Source organism: Acanthamoeba castellanii (genome assembly GCF_000313135.1).
Source record: "Acanthamoeba castellanii str. Neff unplaced genomic scaffold scf7180000084773, whole genome shotgun sequence".
NCBI lineage: Eukaryota > Discosea > Longamoebia > Acanthamoebidae > Acanthamoeba > Acanthamoeba castellanii.
Window position 1 is genome coordinate 24,297 of NW_004457270.1, and position 22,750 is coordinate 47,046.

Sequence of the window (22,750 nt, forward strand, 5' to 3'; positions counted from 1 at the left end):
TCGTCTCCATGAGGAGACCGCTGAACCCGATGACGGAGCTGCGGACATAGAGCCAATGAGGGTAAGCCTTAATGCATCCCGGTTGCAACCGCAATTGGCCCGATGGGAACGCGCTCGACAACAGGAACGCGGAGAAGAAGACGTACTTGAGAGGAGTGCGAATCTCGTGGCTCATGTTCGATAGGAACTGTCGGTGCAACTCGGCCAGGGATTCGGCCTGCTCCTTGGCCTCCTGTTGGTTGGTGGGCGAGAGAAGATCGAGAGAGGATCGTGAGCAACTTGATCTGTGAGCGGGTAAACTCAGCAAACCGCGAGTGCTCGAGTTGATCAAAACAAAAGACACAAACCAGTTCTGCGGAATCAACTACAGAACGGAGCCGAAAAGCTCAATAATTTGGAAAGCAACAGAAGCGCCGGCGGACCACCCCCGCTGCGGGCACAATTTGATGTAGGGTCGGTACCTGTAAGCTTAGCGCTATCGCCGTCGCTCGAATGAATTCAAGTTTACTCACCTCCTTGATATATACGAAATAGCGATATATAAGGACATCTAAATATTGGACAAATATAGGATGATGATGGCTATGCAGATGCGATGATGATCATGACCGATGGTGGAAAAAGCGTGGTACGGAAGGCAAACTGCTAATGGCGGAGGAGGTGGTGGACTAACCTTGAACTTCTCGTACTCCTGCACCTCACGGTGTTCGATGGACGACAGGGTGATCTGCCGCAGGAACACGGAGAAGACGACCTTGACCGACACGTCGATGGTGAGATAGGCGTAGAGCTCGATGTCGGGATTGACCAGGTCGAACGCGCCCAGCAGCCAGATGATCGGAAACACTGCGCAGTGCCATGCAATTGATGATGATGGTGGTGAGTCAGTGACACCTTCAAGACCATAGGCCAATGGTGGTGAGGCGACTGTACCGGACCAGCAGGTGGCGGTGACGGCAAAGAGGCCGTTGAAGGAGCGCTCCTTGGAGGGGTAGTGGGCGATGGCCAGCTGGATGAAGTGGTGCACGCCGTAGAGCACCATGAAGAAGAAGACGAAGGAGAGCGTGCCCCAGAAGAGGACGAACACGACGTTGAAGCAGAACGAGGAGAAGAAGCCCGTGACCATCGTCAGCACGTCGAGCACCATCACCAGCAGCAGCTTCTTCCGCGACGCCAGCGACAGACGGCCGATCAGCAGGATCAGCATCGGGGTCGTGCACGACCTGTACACCACACACACACACATGTCACAATAAATAAAGACCACAAAAATAAAAACAGGAATAAAAAGAAATTGAAAATAGCAAATAAAAAGCGTAAATGGGGCCGGAAAGGAAGAAGGAAAGAAGGAAGCGAAAACAGGCGGGTAAGTGGAGGACAAGAGAAGCTTGGTGGTGCGGGTGTGGCGTGTAACGTGTAGTCCACGGAGAAGGTGGTAAGAGAAGAAGGAGAAGATGGCGAAGGGTGGGTACCACTGGAGGTAGTGAACCATGTAGAGCGGGCGGCCGGCAAAGTCGACCAGCACGGGGAGGGCGCGCAGGTAGAGCAGCACCTTGGTGGTGCCGCCGAGGAGGTGGACCGACGACGAGAGCGTGTAGAGCAGGCGCTTCTCGCGCGACACGCTGTACAGGGCGCCGAGGAAGTCGATCACGAAGCTCATGCCGAAGCTCACCACGACGGCCAGGATGTACTTGTCCATCTGCCGCAGGCTCGCGGCGTTGCTCTCCGGGGCGAACACGCATCCCAGGCGCGAGAGCACCCCGAAGCGCTCCTCGGCCATGCTCAGCCCGAGGCAGAACGTGAAGAAGAACAGCACGATGCACCGCGACATCACCACGATCCACCGGCCCTTGCCCGCCTCCTTCTGCTCGGGCGTATGCTGCAGCTTGCCGCTGATGCCGCTCTTCTTCTTTTTGGCCGCGGCGCTGGTGGCGGTGGCCCCAGCCCCGCCACCGGCGGACAGCGGGGAGATTGGCAGGGGGTAGGCACCCAGCCCGCCCGTCGATGAAGGCATCACGCCCGGCAGGCTGCTGCGTCGTCCGGTGCCGGGCCCAACGTTGTTGGTGTTGTTGATGCTGATGTTGATGTTATTGTTGATGGCACCGCCGAGCGGCGGCACCACGGGTTGCGAGGGCAGGCTGCCGTCGAGTCCGAACGCCTCCTTGGCGTCCATGGAGCGTCGCTTGGAGTTGGGTGCCAGCTGGTGTGATCCGGCGGCCGATCGCCACATGTACTGCGGGTTGGTCGCGTAGCCGCCTCCAAACAGGCTCGCTGCTGGCTGCGGCTTGTGAGCGGCGGGGTGGTGGTGACGTTGGTTGAGCTTCTTGCTGTTGTTGGTCTGTGTGCCACTGGAGAACCCGGAAGAAGGGAAAGTGCGGTTCTGCATGCAATGTGGGGCGCCACTGCAACCCTCTCCTTGTTGTTGCATCCTCTTCTCGCGCTCTGGTCCACTTCGTCTTATGGTCTCTCGTCCAGCGCACTCGTGGTTGCTTCTCCGGCACAAGGCGCCCTGTCACGTGACGGCTCCGCTGTCAGCCTGACAGGCGACAGCCAAATCGAAAGACGATTGGCCGACGAATTTGCTCATCAATTTTCAGTTTTTCTTCTTCCAATTTCACAGAGATATGTTTCCGTTTCTTTTTCTCGCTTATTGTCACACATGCACTTGTCCCAGAGGACAAAATTGACAATGAAGACAAGGCCATGATCAACCAAGCCAAGCACTGCAATTGGATGTTGGTCAAGCCCACCAGCCCACATTTGCCCTCATCACCTTCACTGTCCTCACCATCACTCTCACCCTGGCTGTGATGCCCTCACTGCCCTTGGCACTGTTGCCCTTGCCACCCTCAAAGCTGTGCTTGCTGCCTTGCACCCAGTATGCTAGGACACCATGTTAGTGAAAGAGAGCAAGTGGTGAGGGTGGCAAGGGTGGCAAGCACTGCAAGCGTAGTGAGGGTGGCAAGGGCAGCAAGCACTGCAAGTGTAGTGAGGGCAGTGAGGGCAATGAGGGTGGTGAGGGCAGCAAGGGGAAGAGTGATGGCAAGGGCAGCAAGGGTAGCACAGCAAGGGTGGTGAGGCAGAGGCGCACCTGCAAGTCTTGCCTCTGCTGCTTTGTGTTGAACAGTCATGTAGTGCTGTGCTGCATGGCGATGGGACATTTCCCCTTTGCACAGGTTGCACAATCATGTGGGTTGGTCTGTTCTCTTGGACATCTTGAAGGTGAATCATGCACATCTTGTGCAGAGAATGATGAAATTAGAACAAATGGAAAAATGTGGGGGGTGGGGTAATGATCTCTGTTGGTTCACATGTCCTGCAGTTGCAATATTTCCAGTGAGGGTATGAGTGGTGCACACATCACCACAAGGAAGAGAGTGATGGGCAAGCAGTCTGGCAGACTGGCAAAGAAGGCCAAGCCTACACTGTCCAAGGGATGCAGTGCCAGCAAGGACTCCCACATCTTCGAGGTCGGGATGACCAAGCAGAAGAACCCACACCAGGTTCTCATAGAGCCATGTTGCCCCCAACTCTGTGCAGCATGGGCAACGATGGCGTCATGCAGGCGATTAAAACGCTGGCCAGATCGGCGGGCAAGGGCTTCGTGAGTGAGGCGCACAAGCAAGGGGTGATGTTCTCCTGGGACAAGGTACCCAGCGCACGCAAGCTCAAGACCGCCTTCCTCTGCTGCCTCAAAAACTTACGGACCTTGTGCTGTGGCTCGCAGATCTTATCTCTTTTTTTCTAACCGCGTTTGCTTGCAGGGGTGATGACAAGGCCTTGACCTCCAACGCCGACCACCACCGCCAACCATCGCTGACCGCCATCGCCTCCAACCATCGACCACCATCGACCACCACCGCCGACCACCGCCGACAATTGCCAACCACCAACGCCAATCCTCACCGCCTACCACGCCATCGCAATCATCGCCGCCGATCATCGCCGACCATCACCGCCGCTGACCATCGCCGCTGACCATCTACAACTGCCATCGTCACTGACCATCGCCGCCGACCATCAATGACCATCACCGCCTCCGACCGCCACCGCCGACCGCCCGCCGCCGCCTACCATCACTGCCGACCATCATCGACACGCCATCGCCAGCGCCAACCACCAACGCCACCCAGCTACCACTCGACAATAACCCACTTCCCACTTGGCACCGCCCTGGGCCGAAAACCAGCCCGAAACCTGAACTGCTTTCAACCCAGATCGCATCTAGGTTGAGACCAGTGGCACTAGTTACAAACCAGCACGCGAGGGAGAAACCGGTTTGGGTGCCCAACCTAGGCAGAAACCGGTTCTTGTTTTTTGCCAGTGTATTTTTAACGATACACTCTGGCAATGGTCCTAGGCCCTCTAAATCGCTCATTTTGCAGTGCACAGTGAGTCGCATCTCGCTCGGTGTATTGAGCAATTGGAACCGTTTTTCGCACGACAAACGCCTTTTTTTTTCTGTCCTCTGTGGGGGCGATTAATTAGACAACCAATGAGCACGCCGTGCTGGCTTTTTCAAGGCTGAACTGAAAAGGCTGCGCAAGGGACGAACACGACCCTAACAGAACCGGTGTCATGAAGACGATGAGGCAGTGGCGCGGTCGCATACTCGCAGGCACGAGCCTTACCTCCGCTGCTGCCCGAGCCCCTTGGCCTCGCTCTTCCTCCAACACGCGCGTCGCCAACTATGCCTCGCCCGCTCCGCCGCCTGGACCCGCACGACTTCCCGCCGCGGCCCTGGTGGCCTCCTCGAGCACCACCAGCAGGACCGGCACCGCCACAACGCGCCTCACGGGCGCGTGTAGTCGGTGGGCAACCCTGCGGGCTTTGGGCTCCAAGACTGAGGAGAAGGCGGCCCAGCAGACCGCCGGCATCCAGCACGCCCAGCGGACGAGGTTCGTGCACGACCCTGACCAGGGGGAGCCCTCCATCGAAGGGTGGGACCGGGAGCCCGTCTTCGCTCCGCTTGTCGTCTCCCGCTACACGTGGGAAGAAGAAGAAGAACACGTGAAGGAGGGGAAGGCTGTGCCGCGTGAGCTGATGAGGCGCATGGGACAACTGTACCTCAACGGGGGCGTGTTATTCGCGCGGCTGGCGGCGTTGAGTGATGCGCGGCTTGACTGGTTCGTCAGGCGCGGGCGAGTGCACGAGATCAAGCTGCTCGAGCACTTGCTGGCCTCCAACGTTCTCCTCGCCGCTCTCCCCGAGGTCTGTTCCTCTGCCCCCACCACACCACACATTGATGACACAACACCAAGGATGACCAATCACCACCGCGCACCAGGTCAAGGAGGGTAACTGCTATCTGATGGAGGACCCGATCGAAGCGCCTGAGTGGGTTGAGTGTCCGTCCAACGAACTCGCCGACTGCTTTGCAGATCAGCTTCAGTGGCACGGCGCCTACACTTCGTGGGAGGAGGGCCGAGACGAGGCCATTCGCATCGGCCAGCGAGCCTGCAATGATCTCTTTGGCTCACGCACTGGTGAGCAGCTCATCTTCACTTCAACTCGGCCCTGGTGCGGGTGGTTCCTTGACGTGGCGTGGGACTTCACCTGCATTGGGGTCGATCTGGGCACGCGTCAGGCCTGGCTGCTCTGTGCCACCGACTCCGATCTGCCACGACGTCGAAAAATTTGATTTTCCTTTTGCTTGTTTTTTGCGGACATCCAAGACATGTGCCAGGATAAAAGCGGAATTTGGTGCATCGATATTTCAACGGAAACTCGATCGGAATATAGAATCGCTCGTCCGCAAGAATCGAAAACGGTGGTGAGCCTTCCTCAAGCATCTCAAGCCGCGCCTGCAGCAGTATAGCCTGGGTCGGACCTCAACCTTCATCCGAGTGTAATTCAAGTCAATTCGACAATGGCGGACACCTACCGTAGCGCGGCCACCGAGCTTTTCCACAACACCGAGGTGCGTCAGCTGTTCCCCGAGGAACACGGGCGCATTTTCTCGGTCACCACCGACACCCCCATCGCCCAGGTCTTCAAGGTGCTTCCCCCCCCCCGGCAACGTGGTACCCCTACAGCGTATACGCTGCCAATCAATTAACTTAACATAAAGAATTAGACTTCATTACTGTTTTTGAGCGGGATCTACGTTCTTGATGGCCAATGATTAATTAATCGTGATTTGTAGACGCTGGTGGAGAACAAGATCTTGTCGGTGCCCGTGCTCAACACGAAGACGCACAAGTGGGTGGGCTTCTTGGACATGGTCGACCTCGTGCACCACGCCCTCAGCGTGCTCAGCATCCCCAAGAGCGAGCTCGACACCGCCGACTTTGACCAGCTCCTCGCCTCCTCCGACAAGTTCGCCAACGAGCCCTGCGGTTCCATCGTCGGTACCGGCCACCTCCGCCGCGCTGCGCTGTCGCACATTCCCGCACACTCGGACATAACCTCATGGTCGTATGTGTGCGTGTCGTGTCGTGCCGCGTGTGCAAAAAAAAAAAAAAAAGACCTGTCGAAGCGCAACCCGTACAACCCGGTGGACCAGCGTGCGCCGGTGACGAGCGCGATCGACATGATGGTCAACTGGCGCGTGCACCGCGTGCCGGTGGTTGACACCTCGGGCGAGCTGATCACCATCGTGACTCAGTCGCACGTGGCGCGCCTCATCTACAAGTGGATCGCGCGATTCGAGCAGCTGGCCGACTCGACCGTCGAGCAGCTCAAGCTGGGCTCGCCGACGTGATCACCGTGCGCGAGGACGAGGAGGCCATCGCCGCCTTCCGCCTCATTCACGAGCGCGGCGTGAGCGCCGTGGGCGTGGTCAACGCCGAGGGCAGGCTGGTGGGCAATGTGAGCGCGTCGGACCTTAAGGCCATCGGCTACGACGGCAAGCTGCTCGCCCGGCTCTTCGTGCCCGTGAGCGAGTTCGTCAAGGAGACGCGGCCGGAGGGCGTCGGCGCCATCACCGTCGCGCCGCGCACCAGCTTCGGCCAAGTGCTGGACAAGCTGGTCTCCAACCACATCCACCGCGTCTACGTCGTCGACGAGAGCCAGGGCGGCAAGCCCATCGGCGTCATCTCCCTCCTCGAAATTCTCAAGGCCTTCCACCAGTAGTCAGCCCCGTTCGTAAGTACTATTAGCACCATAGAAGAGAAAGAAAATAAACATTTCACACAAAAGCCCACGAAGCCTCATCATTGTCAGGCGTCCTTATTGGCGCCGGCCATCAGTGATGGGTCGGGGTCCTTGGGTTCGGTCATGTCCGCCCGCTCGCCTGCGGTTGTAAGAGAGCGGTGAGTTGCGCGCGGCGAGTGGGCGGGGAACGTGGGAAAGAGACGGTACCGACGTAGGAGGGGAAGCGAGGGACGCCGTCCTTGCTGAGCTCCTGGAAGCGGTACGTGATGATGGCCCCGATGGGTGGCGGGTTCTCCCGCTGGTAATCGGAAAATCTGGTCGCGCAGACACACACCGCACACACCGCACACACCACACACACCGCACACACCGCACACGACAAGAACGCGCAAGTTCAGTGGAAACGCAACGTTAAGTGGTGGGGACAACGTTGGGTGGTGGTGGCAAGCGTTGGTGATGATACCCGGTGCCGACGCTGAACTGAGTCCCGTTGGCCATCTCGCAGCGAAGAGTGCCCACCTTCATCTTGCTGACGGCTCCCGGTGCCGGGGCCAGCTTGGTGTGGCCGATCACGCGCGCCTCCGCGTCGTGGAAGGTCTTCACCTTGAGCAGCGTGCTCGATCTGTTGGGTGTTGGGTGTGTTGCGTTTGAGGCACGAGACGAGCGTGCATGTATGGGCAAGCGTGCGGTAAGTACCGAGCTCCGACGTAGCGCGAACCGGGCTGACGCAGCATGACGCCCTCGCCACCGCGCTTTTCTATGCGGGCCAGCTCGGCGACGAGGTGGTCCTCGCCCTTGCACTTGGTGTGCACCACCATCCGTGCATAGGGCGCGCCCTCGTCGCCCTTCTTGTCGAACCACCGCTTGATGGCCGCCATCCGCGCCTCGAACGGTTCCGTCAGCATGCCCGGTGCGTCGAACACTGAGCGTGTGCGATGACGTGTGTGCGTGAGACACGTGGGCGATCGGACAAAATAAATAAATAAATTAAGAAGAAAGGAAGGTACCCTGGAAGGTGAGCTCCTTCCATTTGTCGGTCTTGCCCTTGGACTTGACGATGCCCACGGCGCTCTGGAACATGCCCCGGCCTTTCCACAGCTCGCCGTCGAGCGGCATCGAGCTCGAGGGCAGGCCCTCGAGGAACCAGTCCGGGGCTTCGAACTTGTTGCCCAGTCGCGACACTCGCTCATCCACCACCCGGTGGGGTTGGTGCCGGGCGTCCACTTGTTGGCCAACAGCAGCTGCACGTCGGGTACGGCATCCTCGGCCTCGCCCGCCTCGCCCACCGCGTCCTCGTCGATGCCGGCTTTCTTCAGCTCCTTCAGCAGCTGAGGAGAGCGAGCAGGCGCGCGGTCGTACGCATGAGCACACGGGGACTAATCGCATGACTGCAACCAGCCCAGTCTGGTGTGTCGTGTATCGGCGTGTGTGTCGTGTGTTACCTTTTCCTCTTGCCATACGGCCACACCCAGGGCTTCGGCCTTGGTGAGCTTGCTCCCCGGCTGTTGTTTACGAAACGAGTCAGACATAGGCGCGTGCGCACACTCAATCATGACCGCGCGCGCGCACACACATTCAGGTCCTACGGGGAGGGAGGGAGGGCGCGGGGTATACCTTGTCGCCGGCGACGAGGATGTCGGTGTTTTTGCTGACCCCGGAGCCGATCTTGGCGCCGGCCTGCTTGAGGAGCCGCACCATGTCCGTGCGCCTGGTGCTCAGCGCGCCCGTCAGCACCACCGTCTTACCTGCCAACGAGCCGCCGCCGCCGCTCGTCTTCTGCTTCTCCTTGCCGGCGTCCGTCTTACTAGCCTTCTTGGCGCTCGGCTTCTTCTTCTTCTCCACAATCTCTTCCTCTTCTTCCTCTTCTTCCTCCTCTCTTTCTTCAGCTTCTTCTTCTTCCTGCTCACCACCGCACACGCACATGCGTGAATGAGTGCTGGGATGATCGACGAACGGAGGTGTCAGCGGAAGGTACGTACCTGGCGTTGCGGCGAACCGGGCGGAGAGTGGGAGAACTGTTGCTTGTGCTCCTTGGACTTGCGGTAGCACTCGCTGCCGTACTTGCAGCGCGGCTTCTTCCTGGGCCGCTCCTCTTCTTCTTCATCATCGTCGTCCTTGCCCTTTGGCTTCTTCATCGTCGTCTTCGTTGTCTTCGTCGTCGTCTTCTTTATCGTCGTCATCTTGCTGACGTCATCAGCGTCATCATCAGAAGACGGCTCCTTGCGCTTCTTGCCGGCCGAAGCGGAGCTGCTGCTACTGGTCGCGGCCATGGCCTTGAGCGGCAACGCATCGGCGATGTCCGGCCACGACGCCTGACTGCTCTCCTGCGAACCGGCGACGGGCGCGGCGGCTGCGGCTGCGGCCGAGGTGGTCTGCTTCTGGGGCGCCGGCGGGGGCATGTGGACGACGAAGCGCGTCGTGTCGTCCTGCGGCACCAAATAGAGCGCGTCGGCCTGCTTCAGCGCGGCCTTCTCGCCCTTGGTCAGCAGCACCTTCTTCCCATGCTTCGCACCACTCTCCACGTGCTCCACCACCACCGGATTCGATCCACGCTACAGTGGTGCGTGTGTCATGTCGTGTCGTGTCGTGTCGTTGGTCGTGTCGTGTCGTGTCGTGTGCGGTGCGAGATACAACTGAGTTGAGGAATGGAAATGAAAGGGACTGAGAGGGAAGGAACGCACAGCGGTGAGGTGCAGCAGGCGGGCGTCGGGGTCGTAGCGGAGCTCAACATGCACCCGCGAGCACCGCGTGTACTGCTGCCCGAGCCAGGTGCGGCCCAGCTCCACCACCTTCCAACGTTGCGTGAGCTCCCATGCGACGGACGGTGGTCGGGATGGGGGGGGGTTGGAGCGCGAGACTGGTACCTCTCCGGCGGGCAAGGCGGTATCGCTGCGCCCTGCCTGCACCAGGCGGCATGTGGTGGTAGCCCCGCCTACGCCGTCCGTCTCCATCTGTTAATCCTCTGCAAAAGCTGATCTTCCGTGCGACGGACAAGAAGAGACCGAAATAATATTGTATTTTCTTTATGTAGGTTCCAAGAATACCAGGAATTTCTGCCATATTTTAATTTCATTATTTCTATTAAAATGGAATTGGGCAATATTGTTTCTGTGCTGAACCTGCTTGACCGCAACACTTACCGACGAGTGATGGAGCAGGAGAGGGTCGCAGGAGCAGACCAGGACGGGCAAGGCTGGCGGGGCTGCCGGCTGGTGCCTCTTTCGCGCGACCTCGAGTTCAGCGAGGAGGACGACTCGGTACATAACATGCGACCACCTCTCCCCTCTGCACCTTTGCCGGCTCACTTGCCCACCACCATGTTGTGACCCCCCCTCTCTTCCTCCTCCCTCCCTTACGTAGGTGGTGACGGGTGCGGACAGAAGCTTCGGTACGTGCCGCAGCGAGGCGAAGGTGAAGGCCGGCCGGTGGTACTACGAAGTCGAGCTCCTCACGCCTGGCCTCTTCCAAATCGGCTGGGCCACCAACGCCTTCACCCCAAACTCTGCCGTACCTCTCCGCCCTACGCGTCTTTGTCTTTGTCTTCGTTTTTTTGTCATCGCTTTTTCCACGTGTGCCTTGATATTGTGGTAGTGCGTAGCCGAGGAGGCCTAACCGTGCACGCGCTGTGTCCGGGTGTCGTGTGTTGAATGCGTGCGTGCGCCGCCAATAGCGTGGTATGGGCGTGGGTGACTATGCAAAGGTGTCGTGGGCCTATGACGGCTACCGCGTGCAGACGCTCAGCGGCCACGAAACGCCTGGCTACGGCGTGCGCTGGAGCGCGGGCGACGTGATCGGCGTCGGGGCGGACCTTGAGGCCGGCACCGTCACCTTCTACCACAACGGCGCGTCGCTGGGCGTGGCCTACACCGACGTATGCCTGGCGGCCGACGACCCCGACGACGCGCTCTACGCCTGCCTGTCCCTCGGCCACGGCCAGAGCTGCCGCGTGGTCTTCCTCGAGGAGCGCATGAAGTGCGCACTCCCTATTGTCGCCTCGGGGGGGCCACGACCTCTCTGACTGATTGTTGGTTAGGTTCTTTCCCGCGGGGGAGGGCTATCGATGCTTGACGGTGCTCTACCACAAGGGAAGCCACTGTACGGTGTGCCACAAGGGGCACTCCAGATCGACGCGGCGCTCGGTCGTGGGTCCGCTCAACCGGTGTGCGCGGTGTCCGAGCTTCGATCTGTGCGAGTCGTGCAGCGCCAACCAGAAGGAGATGCACCACGGCGAACACGTCTTCATCACGATCCCTTTCCCACTCGTAAACTGTACGGCGAGCGTCGACGAGCTGTTGCGTGCTGCACCCATAGGTTCGTCCACATTCATGTGTAGTGTGCGTTGTGTTTGTCGTTTGCGTGATGTGTGGCGTATGGCGTGTCGTGCGGCTGACAAAAGGGCGAACAGAGCTAATCAGGGCCAACAACCCGTACAAGTACCACCCTTACCGATGCCACGATTGCAACGCTTCGCAGATCGAAGGCATCCTCTACTCCTCTATTCCGCACACCCCCACCCCGAACCCGGTGGACGAGGTGGTGCACCTGTGCGCACCATGCTGGAAGACGAGGTACGCATTCTCTGCATTCCTTTCTGCGCGGGCGCACAAGGCGTGGGCTGACGCCTTCGCGCGTGGCACTCATTCAGATACCACAACGACCCGCGCAATCCGGAGTGCATAGACGAGTCGAGCTGCGCCGGGCTGCCCGGGGACGTGTGGGTCAAGTCCCTCACGCTCGATTTGGCCGACGAGTTCGGCTTCGCCTCGGTGATCTCGCCTGAGACCGCCGCGCAAGCCCAACCCAGCGGCGCTGGCGCAGTGGACCAAGCCGCCCAGCAATCGCCGTACGTGCCCGTGGCCTACTCAAACCCAATGGGCGCCTACTATAGCGACGCGGAGGGCACCGATGCCGATGTGGACGGAACCAGCGCCGACAGGCAAGTGGCGGAAGAATCACGGGGCATGAACGAGACCAAGAAGAAGATGCGCGACTACGGCAAGTTTTACGGGGCGTATGCGGGCGAAGACAACGATGGCGCCGGGAACGCTGGCGACAGCGTCTACAGCGACGAGCCGGCAGAGCCCGTACTCGAGACTCCTGCGTCGATCTACGCCGACTATGCCGATGCCGGTGAGGAGGAGGCGAGGAGGCCAAGCGGCGCCAACAAGCGGAAGGAGGCACGAGCGAGGAAAGGAGGCGATGACGACGTGCCCGCTGCAGCTTACGGTTCGGTCGATGGTGAAGCTGAAGCTTCTGAGTCGGAATCGGTTCGTGCCCCTCCTAACACTTGATGTCCGAGTACGGTGCCGCTAACTCGTTATTGTGTTGGGTGTAGGAGGAGAGTGACTCCAGCGTCGATTTCAGCCAGAGCGATTCGGCGGACTCCGATTCAGATACAGAAGAAGAGGAAGAGGAGGAAGATGACAGTGAGTCGAGGGACTGGAACAAGGAGCTGCAGCACCTCTTCGACCTCTACCTCACCAACGGTACGTGCTCCACTTCCCGCCATAATGCGCTCAAAGGAAAACGCGAAAAGAAAATAGCGAAGAAAATCAACAGTGTTGCTTACCCCCACATGGATGATGACCAGAACCGGAGGGGGCGGTGACCGACCATGAAGCCAAGCTCCCGCTGCTGGCGCAGCTGCGGCGGCTGGTGCAGGAGTTCAACCAAAAGGCCGAGACCATCGCACAGACCATCATCTCCGAGATGTCCCTCCCTCGCGCCCAGAAGACCTACAAGCCCAAGACCGACATGGGCGGCATCGCAGGTACTAACCCCCCCCACGTCCTCAAAGCACCACTTCCCTGTTCAACAATTCTTGCCGACCACTCGCACACGCACCTTCGCCTCTTCTACGTGTGCAGGTGGTGAGAAGTACATGGTCGAGGGCATCTTCTTCAAGTTCGCCATCGACCTCCACGGCATCTACGGAGGCAACGCGTATGCCCTCAAGGTGGCCAACCTCTATGTGGATGCGATTGATCTATTTCAGGCGGCTGACTCGGTGTGCGGTGGCGCGTGTGTGTGGTGTTGTGCGAATGTGCGAGCTAGGCTGCGAGTCACGAGCTCAAGGGGCTGCGGGCCTATTTCACCGCGAAGCCGGACGACCCCACGCTCCCGCGGCTGTGCGTTCCTATCATGTCCATCATCGACTACTGCGGCTGGCGTATGATTGCGTGCTGCCGGCTGCCCATCGGCAAGAACACGCTCTGCTACGGCAGTGCAGGTTAGTGGTCGTCCCCATTGGTTGCATTCACATGCCAGAGCTCGGTCTCACTCTCTCGTTTGATGTTGTCGGCATCAACTGTGAAGATGGTGGTCGCACGGTGCATGACAAGGACCCCGTCCTGTCGAAGCTCATGAAGGCGGCCGCGGGACAGATCAACATCAAGGGACACCTGGCTGGACCCGTGTCCGCGTCGTCCGTGTTCCTCTACGCGCCCACCGACATCGAAGGCCATCACGCCACCGACGGCCGCTACTACGTCGTCGGTTCGTCAGCACTGCCAAGACATTTTATTTATTAATTTATTATTAAGCGTTAATAATTTGTATTCTTTATTATTTATTTAACATTGTTGCAGACACGGCGCGAGTGTTCCCGGCCGAGCCGTCGTGGGTGACGTTCAAGGCGCTGCTGCTGCCGCCGGAGGGACGCAAGGACGACTGGTCCGAGAGGGAGCGGCCGCGCGTGGTCGAGGTCGACCTCACCGTGCAGAACTGGGAGAAGGAGCTTCTCGAGATCCTCTCCGTCGACTACAGCGATCTCACACCCGAGCAAAAGGTGCGCACCACCGCACACGCACACGCCGCACGCACCGCACACGCACCACCGCGCACGTTCACACGTGTCAATGCACCACGGGATGTGTGCAGGCCAAGCAGAAGCCAAAGAGCATCACGTTTTCGGAGGCGACCCTGGTCTACAGCGGTCGGGGTCCGGTCAACCACCGCGCATCGACCCTGGCCCAGTGCATCGTGCGCGGTCATGCCCTGCTCAACTTTGGCGGCTTCAAGGGCAAGTCCTTCCACAGCTTGCTACGGCCCGGTACCACCCTACACCGAGTGTCGACACAACGCCGCACACAACCCACTCATGCCTCAACCCATGTCGCCTCAGAATATGTGAAGAGCTTGGGCTATCCGCTGTCGAGCGACGTATGGACGCTGTTTGGCCGCCACAACGCGGCCGAGCACAACGAGGAGGTGCACAAGGCCACGATCCACCTGCAATCCGTGGTCATCCCCAAGTACGTCATGCACCGTAGTACAAAAACAACGCGAACAGCCGAGCACTACTTACTCACACTTGTTCGTCAGGTTTGCGAGGGACCTGTCCGGTGGTGTCATCATTCCGCTGAACGCGCAGCAGCTGCGAGACAAGATGCACGAAGCCGGTACATCTCTGATCGTGTTGCTCTCGTGCGCTCATGGTCGATGCTGACCATCAAAGTGAATGTCCAGGGATCAACATGCGCTATCTCGGCCTTCTCAAGTCGCTTCTGCCCCACGCGAAGCAGGGGCAGGCCTCGCTGTTGCTCGTCTCCATGATCACGCGTTGCCTGAAGAACTTTATTCGCGCCGCCGTGCGCACCATGCCGCCCGTCACGCATCGGGCCACCATCATCCAGTACCGCCCTACTGCAATCCCTAATGTTGGTTGTCCTGTCACTAAGCTCCGTAACCACGTCCCTTCAGGTACTTGGACCTGGTGTTCGGCCAAAGCAAAGCGTCCAACAACTACTGGGCTCATGTGCTCAAGCTGCTCATCCAAGCCAAATACCGTACGGCTCCCAAACATATATGTAAGTTTTCCTATTGATTGATAAGAATTTATATATATTAACCGCGGTGATGTGGCAGAGAAATATGGGCATTGCTTGACCAACGAGGAGCTGGCGCTGGATTACGACTTGCGCGAGCACATCCGTAAGCTGTCGCTGCTGCTCGACCTGCAGCACCACCTGGGCTTTACCTTCTCCGTGGCGGCGCTCAACGCGATCCAGAGCAACCAGGATTTCTTTGCCACGCAGAAGCCCTTCCACGAGCTGTTGACCGCGCTGGGCGAGGGCGAGTTCGGCTGCGTGCTGCTGCCGCGGACCAAACAACTCTTCGAGCCATTCCTCACCACCACCATCGGCGCCACGATCGAACGTGCTGCGGAGTCCGCAACACGCGCCGCAGACGAAAACGACGACGCCAGCGCGGCGGCGGTGGAGGAGAAGTGTGAGCGACTCACGGCCAGCGTCTACGGCAATAAGAGCCTTCACCGCATCCTGCGACTGGTCAAGCTGGCCGACGCCTACGTCCGCTGCGGCAGCCTCGACAAGGCCAAGAACTGCTGCGCTCAGGCGTTCACCCTCCTCACCCAGGGCAAGCTTGGGCAAGGCGGCGACGATGAGGGGGGCTCGTCATGTTCGCTGGAGGCCATGATCCTGCTGTCCCTCACGGCCGGCGATGTGTACAACCGCCTCGACGACTTCGAGATGGCCAAGATGTACTACTGCGCCGCACTGAACGGCTTGGACAGGTAACCACTGTTGGCCGTGTCGTGCGTGCGTGCGTGCGTGCGTGCGTGCGTGCGTGCGTGCGTGCGTGCGTGCGTGCGTGCGGATATATTAATATGTGATTTGTGCTGAGCAGGCTGATGGGCATCGACAAAAAGGAGAGCTACGTCCACCTCCGCCCGTTCAACGAGCGAATGTTCTCCACCCAGGCCACCATGCGCAACGATCTCATGACCACCAAGCCGCTGCCCAGCCCAATCGCGCTCGTCGTGCTCAACAAGCTAGTGACCCTTATCTACATGAGCGCCACCACCGCCGCCAAGAGCATGACCAACAAGGAGCGCACGCGACAGCTGCTACTCTACTCCGCGCGATTCGCCGACGCGTGGAAGGAAGTGCCCTTCGCCGGCAACGAGGAGCTGCGCAGGGAGCACTTCGGGCGGGTCCTGCCGCTGCCGCTCACAATCCTCCTGCAGTACGGCTACATCCACCAGATGAGCGCCTACATCAGCAACGCCGGCCCCGAGCAGGACGAAGTTCGCGAGTGGTGCATGCAAGGTATGCAGTACTCCGCTGGACCCAAAAGTCGAGCTCTCACACATGTGTGCGTGTGCGCGTGCGGTGGTTCGTGTGCGGTGGTTCGTGCGTTGGTTCGTGTGTACAGTTGAGAATTTTGGTAAGGAGGGGACTACGTACGAGTTGAGCGATACCCTTGTGACGTCGTTCTTCAGCGATTTGGCCGGACCCACGGGCGAGATCATGGCGCCGCGCTACCACCGCGTCACCAGTACGTTCGCTTAGGCCCTCACTTGCAGCCCTCTTTTCGCCGTGTCGACTGCCTGCCTCTCCTGACCACTCCGATTGTGCTTTGGGCCACACAACACAGAGGACTTCCATCTCAAGCTGCCCCTCGACGTGGTGCGCGGGAACGTCTTCCCGGTAACGTGGCGCACCAAGATCACCCTCGCCAACCGCGAGCACCTGTGCGTCCTTGTCTACCGGAATCTCCGCCAGGAAGACCTCAACCGGCGACGCCTTTCCGATGTACGTCATCACCGTCATCGTCATCATCCATCATCACCACCAGAATCAGCCAGACTCTGGAGCAACACTGTGTTGATATGAAATTGGTTTGGGTGGCAGGTCGCACCGTTGTGCGTTTTCGCAGAGCTGACCAAGCACTCGCGGATGCTGGTGACCTACGACGAGGAGGACCTCAAACGGCAGGAGGCGAAAGCGCGACTCGAAGCGGGGACCGACCAGCGCATGTTCATCCTGTCGTGGTTCCACCGGCGCTGGGACTATCGCGGCCAGTTCGACGTCGACACGGCGCCGTTCGAGCCGGGCGTCTACCACTTCGTCTTGGCCCTACGCACCAATCAGGGCGTCGACGTGCAGCACTGCTCCCTCCCTTTGCTCGTGCGCGCTGGCGATGAGAAAGGTATGACTGCTTTCATTGTGCCATGTGTCCTGGCGCGTGTCGCGTGTCATGTTGTGCCTGAGCTGATGCCAACCACCCAACTGGTGCAGAGCTGGTGTATGGGTGGTTGAGGGCGAGCGCCTCCGAACCGCTGCAGGACAAGTCGCTGCCATGCATCCACAAGCCGCGCGTAGTGCAGGATATCTCGGACCTGATGCCCCGCATGCGCGTCGAGCAGGTGGCCTGCTCGCCCAGTTCCACGCTCCTTCTGACCTCCGACAACCGCGTCTTTGCCTGGGTGAGTTTCGCACGCACGCAGATTTATGTTCTCCGTCTTTTCGCTCACCCACTTTACGCCTCACGACTACCATGGCAGGGCGATAACACGTTTGGTCAGCTTGGCCTGGGCGACACCGAGGAACGAAAGACGCCCACCGAGATCTTCGGTGTGTAGCACCTTAGTCCTCGCCATGGCGGCTCTTTTATGTTCCGACTCGCCCGAACCATGGGTGACGTTCCTGCAGGTCTCGCCGGCAAGAAGATCGTACAGATCAGCATCACCAACGATCCCAAGGACCACCCAGAGATCTTCTACCTGAAGGGCAGTGTCCATGCGCTCGCCATATCCGCCACCGGTGTCGTCTATACCTGGGTACACGCGACGATGAGTGACACACGTAGTACGCTCACACATAGGAGCTAAAATCGGCTAACTCCGACTCTGTGGTCCTTAGGGAGGCGGCAAATACGGCGAGCTCGGCAACGGCGACCTGACCGACGCGCTCACGCCCATCGCACTCGAGTCGCTCCGTACCAAGCTGGTCACGCAGGTCTGCGCGGCGGCCAATGCGTCGCTGGCCCTCACCAAGGACGGCGAGGTGTGGCAGTGGGGCTACCGCGAGAACGAGGCAACGGGCGAGGAGGAGTCCGTCGCGACGCCCTACCGGGTCCGCTTCTCCGACGCGCCCATCGTATCGGTGTCCGCCTGCGGCCGCACCTACGCGGCGGTCGACCGGCTGGGCTTCGTCTACATGTGGGGTGTCATGCCCCAGCCCGACGACATTGTGCAGACCACCAGCTCGTCCCACAGCCCGACGGTCACGGAGGTCTTCGTGCGCAAGCTCACCCAGGAGCGCTACGTCGACCGGCCGATCCGGCTGGACTCGGCCATGGACCACTTCATTGTCGACGTGGCGGTCGGATCGCAGTTCGCCGCGCTGCTCACCGACGATGGCCGCGTGCTGGCCTTTGGCGAGCACCCCGCCCACGGCCGCGGCATCGACGACTTCCTGTACTCGATCACGTCGACCTTTGACGCCTCAGTAGTGCGGCCGCCCCACCAGCTCGACCTGTCCACCGGCAAGCCGGACACGCGCGCGCTGGCGATCAGCTGCGATCGGGCGTGGACGCAGGTACTCACCGAGGAGGGCGAGGTCCACTACCTGGGCGGCGACTTCACCTACCTCGCGCGGCGGCTCGCCCTGCCCGACGGCATGCGCGCGCGGCGCATGTTTCCGGGCTTCGTAGTGTGCGATACGGCGGCGGTGGTGCGCAACGATCCGGCCGGCCGCTACAGCCGCTTCGCCCAGCTCGCCCGCGCGTCAGAGTCGCAGAGTCTGGACGATTACATGCGTCAGTGCAGGGAGGAGCGGCGAGTCAAGCTCAACGAAGAGTGGAGCGTGATGTCCCCCACGCACAAGATCGAGCTGCGTGAGAAGCAGGAGAAGCTGGTCGTGGTCAAGTGGCGCTGCCCTGCATGGTGGACCTCGCGCGCCATCAACGGCGACTGCATCGCGCTGCGCGCCGAAAGCGACGGCGCTGGCGACAGTCATCATCAGCCGCACGCCGACGAGGCCCGAGTCCTCCTGCAGGACAGCACGTCGGTCAACGAGGCCACGGGCCAGGGCGAGGTGGTCTTCCCGGTGCCCTACAGGCGGGAGGGTCGGTACCGGTTCGTCTACCTGCGCAAGCTGGCCGACAGCTACGTGGAGTGGGCCACCAGCCAGCCGGTGACGATCGCGCAGGGCGCGGAGGTGAGCGGGGAGGACGCCCTGTACCGCTTCCCGCTGACGCCGCTCAACTTCACGAAGATGGCGAGCTTCGTGGCCTGCGCGCCGGTGAAGGCCTGCGCCAAGCTGCTCGTCAAGGATCTACGGAAGGCGAAGCGCGAGTGCAGCGAGAGGACTTCCGACCGCGCCAAGATTGCACTGCAGACCCTCCTGCTCTGTGAGGACTACACCCGCAACACGTGCGCCTCCTTTTGTTCCCGTTCTATCTTGTATGCACGCTAACACGACACGACACACGCCGCACACATCGTACCGCACACGCACACGTCAGTGTTTGGCACTTGGCGGCAGTAATTGGGAGGCTGGAGTGCTTGGCGCTATTTGCGGTGGCGCTGCGACGCGTCTACCCAGACGTTCTGGGCTTTTCGGCCGACGAGGCCCGGCGCCACCTCGCCCAAGCCCTGGGCAAGCCCAACCGCAAGGGCTCCACCCCGCTGGACCTGGCCGCTGCCGATCCCGCCAACGGACCCCGCGTCTCGGCCTACCTACGCTCCCTTTGCGAAGACGACGAAGAGGCGGAAGAGGCCGAGCGTGGAGGCGGCGACGCGTACGGCTTCGCCCAGCTCGAGGCACGACTCGACGACCTGTTGCAAGAACTGTCGCTCGCAGCCCGCTCCAGCTCGCGCAACAAGACAGCCGCCTAGACCATGCGACGCAACCCAGCGCCTCCGCTTCGAGCCCCGCGAACGAGCCAGGACACACGTCATCGACCGCTGCACAGCCCATAACACACTTCGCCAACGCCAATCGCCTAGGCTTTGTCTGTGGTGAGAGCCGCGACGTCGAGCCAAGTTGGGTGGCCTACAACACCCGGTTTTGACCTTATCAGGGCTCTGGGGCAGGGACACCTGGGAAAGGAATGACGTCATGCCTTGCCAACCGCCCCCGGTTCCTGCAGGGTTGCGGGAAGCGAGGCACTACAAGACAATGACGACCTCCTCGAATACGAGGTACCCGCGAGCGACACAGCATTGCAAAAGGAGCAGGCTGCCGAGACACAGGGGGATTGATCGATTAAATTGTTGAGGGCGATTTTACGATTACGTTGCAGAATAGTCTGGAAGAAGGGGAGGTGGAGAGAGAGCACTACAGCTGCATGGCCTGCGTGAGCTCCCCTGCGTCGGGGAGGCGGCAACGATTCCTCTACTCCTTCGCGACAGGCACACATCAAGAAGCTGAGCGAGTAGAGTGCACGGGCACCCAGCTCGCGGCCCTTGTGGCTGGCCCGAACTCCTCCCTCGCCATTGCAGGTTCGACAATTCACTCTTCGTTCTCATTCTTGCCTGCATCTCGGCACAGCTCGATTGAGCTAATCAAGATGCACGTGGACGGCGTGCAGAGGATGGAACGGTGCTGGGTTGGGGTTGTGCAGGCGCCTTGCTGGGCCAGGAGGGGAGGTGGCCTTCGCCGCAACCTTTCCCTTTGCCTGGCCTGCGCGTAGCCCACATCGCCTTGGGCACGAGCCACGCCCTCTTTCTCACACGTGCGACCTCATATCTATCTATTTGAAATTTGCAGCATCGGCTCATTTAATCTCTTCGTCAATCTGCAGAGAATGGAAGCGTTTACAGCGTGGGTGATGGTACGTGCACCAAGCGAGCCACCTCCTCCTTCCTGTTGGGACCGGCACAGCACGGCACTCTAAATCTGTGCCTTGCAGGGCAACACGGCAAGCTGGGTCATGGCAACGAGGAAAATTGCCACACAGCCAAGCTGGTTTCCCTTCCCGAAACGAAGGTGATCAAGCAGGTGGCGGTTGGAGAGCAACACAGCCTCATGCTTACGGGTGCGCCAAGTATCTGACCAATAACCAGGTGTTATTGGCGCCCTTGCCCCACTGTTTTGCTAATGCTCACGCTCTCTTTACTGTTCATGACTTGCAGCGAGCGGTGCAGTGTTTGCCTTTGGTTTGGTACGGGCACCCAATGAGGGCCGAGTTGGGCTGTGGGCTTGGGCGCTGATTGCTTGTTGTGGGCGCTATCGGCAGGGAGCGTACGGGGCCTTGGGCGTGGATAGTCTCGAGGATCACCACGCACCTACGCCAGTCGGCACGCGCAGCCTGATCGCCTACATCGCCGCGGGCTACAACCAAAGCTTCGCGATCGACCACGACGGAAGGGCCTACTCCTTCGGGGTCAATGGCCCGTGGCTCGGCCACAACAACCTCTCCAAGAGCTATCTGTGGCTTTCTTCTCGAGGTACTCTCAGGCCTCGCCACACTCCCTCAACGCGGGTTTAATGTTGACTCGTTTTCTTTCTAACTCAGCATCGAACGAAAAGCGAAACGTGGTGGTGACTCCCCGGCGGATCGGCTCGGTCAGCGACCTGAAGATGAAGAGCATTGCCGTGGGCATGAAGCACACGCTTCTGCTGACCACCGACGGGCTGGTCTACGGAATGGGCAAGAATCGCACGGGCTGCCTTGGTACCGTCTTTGCGTGCTCCCTCTTTACTGTCTACACGTACCCTCTATCTCACGTCGTGCTTCTTCTTCTTCTTCTTCAATGTCTCCTTTATTCTGCAGGGCTGGGCAAGGGTCACAAGAAGGCGGTGTGGGATGCGGTCAAGATTGATGCGCTCGCCAGCGTCAACATTGAGTTTGTGGGTGCGGGCGAGAGGCATTCGGTCGCAGTGAGCGATGTCGGCACCATCTACGCGTTTGGTTCCGGCCGAGTACCAAGTACGGCCCCGTCAACCAACGCACCAGGCTGCGACCTTTTCAGCTGACTCTCTGCTATGGAACGTTTGCCGTTGCAGCGGGGATGAGCAAGAACGCGTCGCACGACTTGCCGCGACCATTGGAAGGCACGAGGGCGAGTGCGAAGCCGCTACACGTAGCGGTGGGTCCTCGGCACACCCTGATCCTCCTGCCATCGCCGCTCCTTCTCCTTCCCGACAGCAAGAGTGGCTACTTTACAGGTACCACTGTTTACACGTTTCTCCATTACTGTGCGTGCGTGCGTGCGTGCTGCGTGGTGCAGTTGCTCACACCGCTTCTCTTCTCTTTCCTTTTCAACGCGTGCAGTTACAGAGTCGAGCGAGGTCGACCCAAGAATCGGGGAGATGGTGAGCAGCCTCAACTTGGGCCGCGAGGGAGAGAAGATTTTCAGACGCGAATATTTCGTTCGAGGTGTTGCAAATCCTCACCAAGGATGACCTTCAGGTTCGTTCGTCACCCCATGTCTTGTAGTCTTTTACGGCCATCATCTAATGATGGCTCTGGCGCCCTACAGGAACTGGGTCTGCCTCTTTCCGTCCGATTGGCAGTGTACAATTATATGCAGCGAGTCCCGGCGACTCCGCGAAGTACGAGCGCAGATTCAAGAGCTTTCTTCCTTTCTTTCTTTTCCGTTATGCCGGCCCTAACTCTCAACTCTCAACCTTCCATTCATGCAGAAGATTCGGTGAAGGCCACGATCAGTCAAAACGACCTCTCCTTTGTGAATAAGTTGGGAGTGGGCGCATTCGGCGACGTGTGGGAGGTACGGTGACCTTTGCTCTCCTCCCGCCTCATACGTTTGTTGCAGCCAAGGCTGATGACTGGGCGCCCACCGATATATAGGGACGACTACGAGGAACGACAACGGTCGCCATCAAGTCCGTCCGATCAACCGACAAGACTTCATTCCTGGCCGAAGCGCAGATCATGTCGTACG

General features: G+C 59.8%; 7 protein-coding genes and 1 pseudogene across 7 annotated transcripts; 5 read left to right on the forward strand and 3 right to left on the reverse strand.

The window, feature by feature from the left end:
* Positions 1-18: 18 nt before the first annotated feature.
* Positions 19-2,386, reverse strand: ACA1_273460 (bacteriorhodopsin subfamily protein; the record flags this gene model as incomplete). Its single annotated transcript, XM_004333820.1, has 4 exons — positions 19-232; positions 674-846; positions 934-1,223; positions 1,473-2,386. Coding segments are annotated over 4 exons (1,591 nt in total), but the record flags the coding sequence as incomplete, so codon positions are not given.
* Positions 2,387-2,740: 354 nt separating this feature from the next.
* On the reverse strand, positions 2,741-3,161 carry ACA1_273470 (uncharacterized protein; the record flags this gene model as incomplete). The annotated part of the gene is made up of 2 exons (XM_004333821.1): positions 2,741-2,883; positions 3,092-3,161. The coding sequence occupies 2 exons, from the start codon at positions 3,159-3,161 to the stop codon at positions 2,741-2,743; spliced, it is 213 nt and encodes a 70-aa protein (XP_004333869.1).
* Positions 3,162-3,380: 219 nt separating this feature from the next.
* On the forward strand, positions 3,381-3,770 carry ACA1_273480 (uncharacterized protein; the record flags this gene model as incomplete). The annotated part of the gene is made up of 3 exons (XM_004333822.1): positions 3,381-3,503; positions 3,566-3,649; positions 3,765-3,770. The coding sequence occupies 3 exons, from the start codon at positions 3,381-3,383 to the stop codon at positions 3,768-3,770; spliced, it is 213 nt and encodes a 70-aa protein (XP_004333870.1).
* Positions 3,771-4,587: 817 nt separating this feature from the next.
* ACA1_273490 (uncharacterized protein) lies at positions 4,588-5,641 on the forward strand (the record flags this gene model as incomplete). Its single annotated transcript, XM_004333823.1, has 2 exons — positions 4,588-5,211; positions 5,288-5,641. The coding sequence occupies 2 exons, from the start codon at positions 4,588-4,590 to the stop codon at positions 5,639-5,641; spliced, it is 978 nt and encodes a 325-aa protein (XP_004333871.1).
* A 228-nt stretch (positions 5,642-5,869) lies between these two features.
* Positions 5,870-6,703, forward strand: ACA1_273500 (CBS domain containing protein; the record flags this gene model as incomplete). The annotated part of the gene is made up of 3 exons (XM_004333824.1): positions 5,870-5,998; positions 6,146-6,350; positions 6,468-6,703. The coding sequence occupies 3 exons, from the start codon at positions 5,870-5,872 to the stop codon at positions 6,701-6,703; spliced, it is 570 nt and encodes a 189-aa protein (XP_004333872.1).
* Positions 6,704-7,160: 457 nt separating this feature from the next.
* On the reverse strand, positions 7,161-10,046 carry ACA1_273510 (annotated as a pseudogene).
* Positions 10,047-10,244: 198 nt separating this feature from the next.
* ACA1_273520 (SPRY domain containing protein) lies at positions 10,245-19,738 on the forward strand (the record flags this gene model as incomplete). Its single annotated transcript, XM_004333825.1, has 29 exons — positions 10,245-10,352; positions 10,456-10,602; positions 10,766-11,067; positions 11,129-11,254; positions 11,297-11,406; positions 11,492-11,663; positions 11,741-12,362; positions 12,431-12,581; positions 12,716-12,865; positions 12,963-13,102; positions 13,150-13,324; positions 13,363-13,590; positions 13,683-13,882; positions 13,975-14,146; positions 14,219-14,348; positions 14,419-14,495; positions 14,563-14,728; positions 14,797-14,882; positions 14,962-15,628; positions 15,742-16,163; positions 16,270-16,392; positions 16,492-16,649; positions 16,776-17,024; positions 17,183-17,323; positions 17,402-17,471; positions 17,550-17,677; positions 17,760-18,350; positions 18,438-19,273; positions 19,366-19,738. 29 exons carry the CDS (start codon positions 10,245-10,247, stop codon positions 19,736-19,738), a joined length of 7,020 nt encoding a protein of 2,339 aa, XP_004333873.1.
* A 911-nt stretch (positions 19,739-20,649) lies between these two features.
* On the forward strand, positions 20,650-22,656 carry ACA1_273530 (uncharacterized protein; the record flags this gene model as incomplete). Its single annotated transcript, XM_004333826.1, has 11 exons — positions 20,650-20,676; positions 20,727-20,880; positions 20,978-21,006; positions 21,082-21,292; positions 21,361-21,519; positions 21,619-21,774; positions 21,852-22,013; positions 22,120-22,160; positions 22,328-22,400; positions 22,491-22,576; positions 22,627-22,656. The coding sequence occupies 11 exons, from the start codon at positions 20,650-20,652 to the stop codon at positions 22,654-22,656; spliced, it is 1,128 nt and encodes a 375-aa protein (XP_004333874.1).
* Between the last annotated feature and the right edge of the window lie 94 nt (positions 22,657-22,750).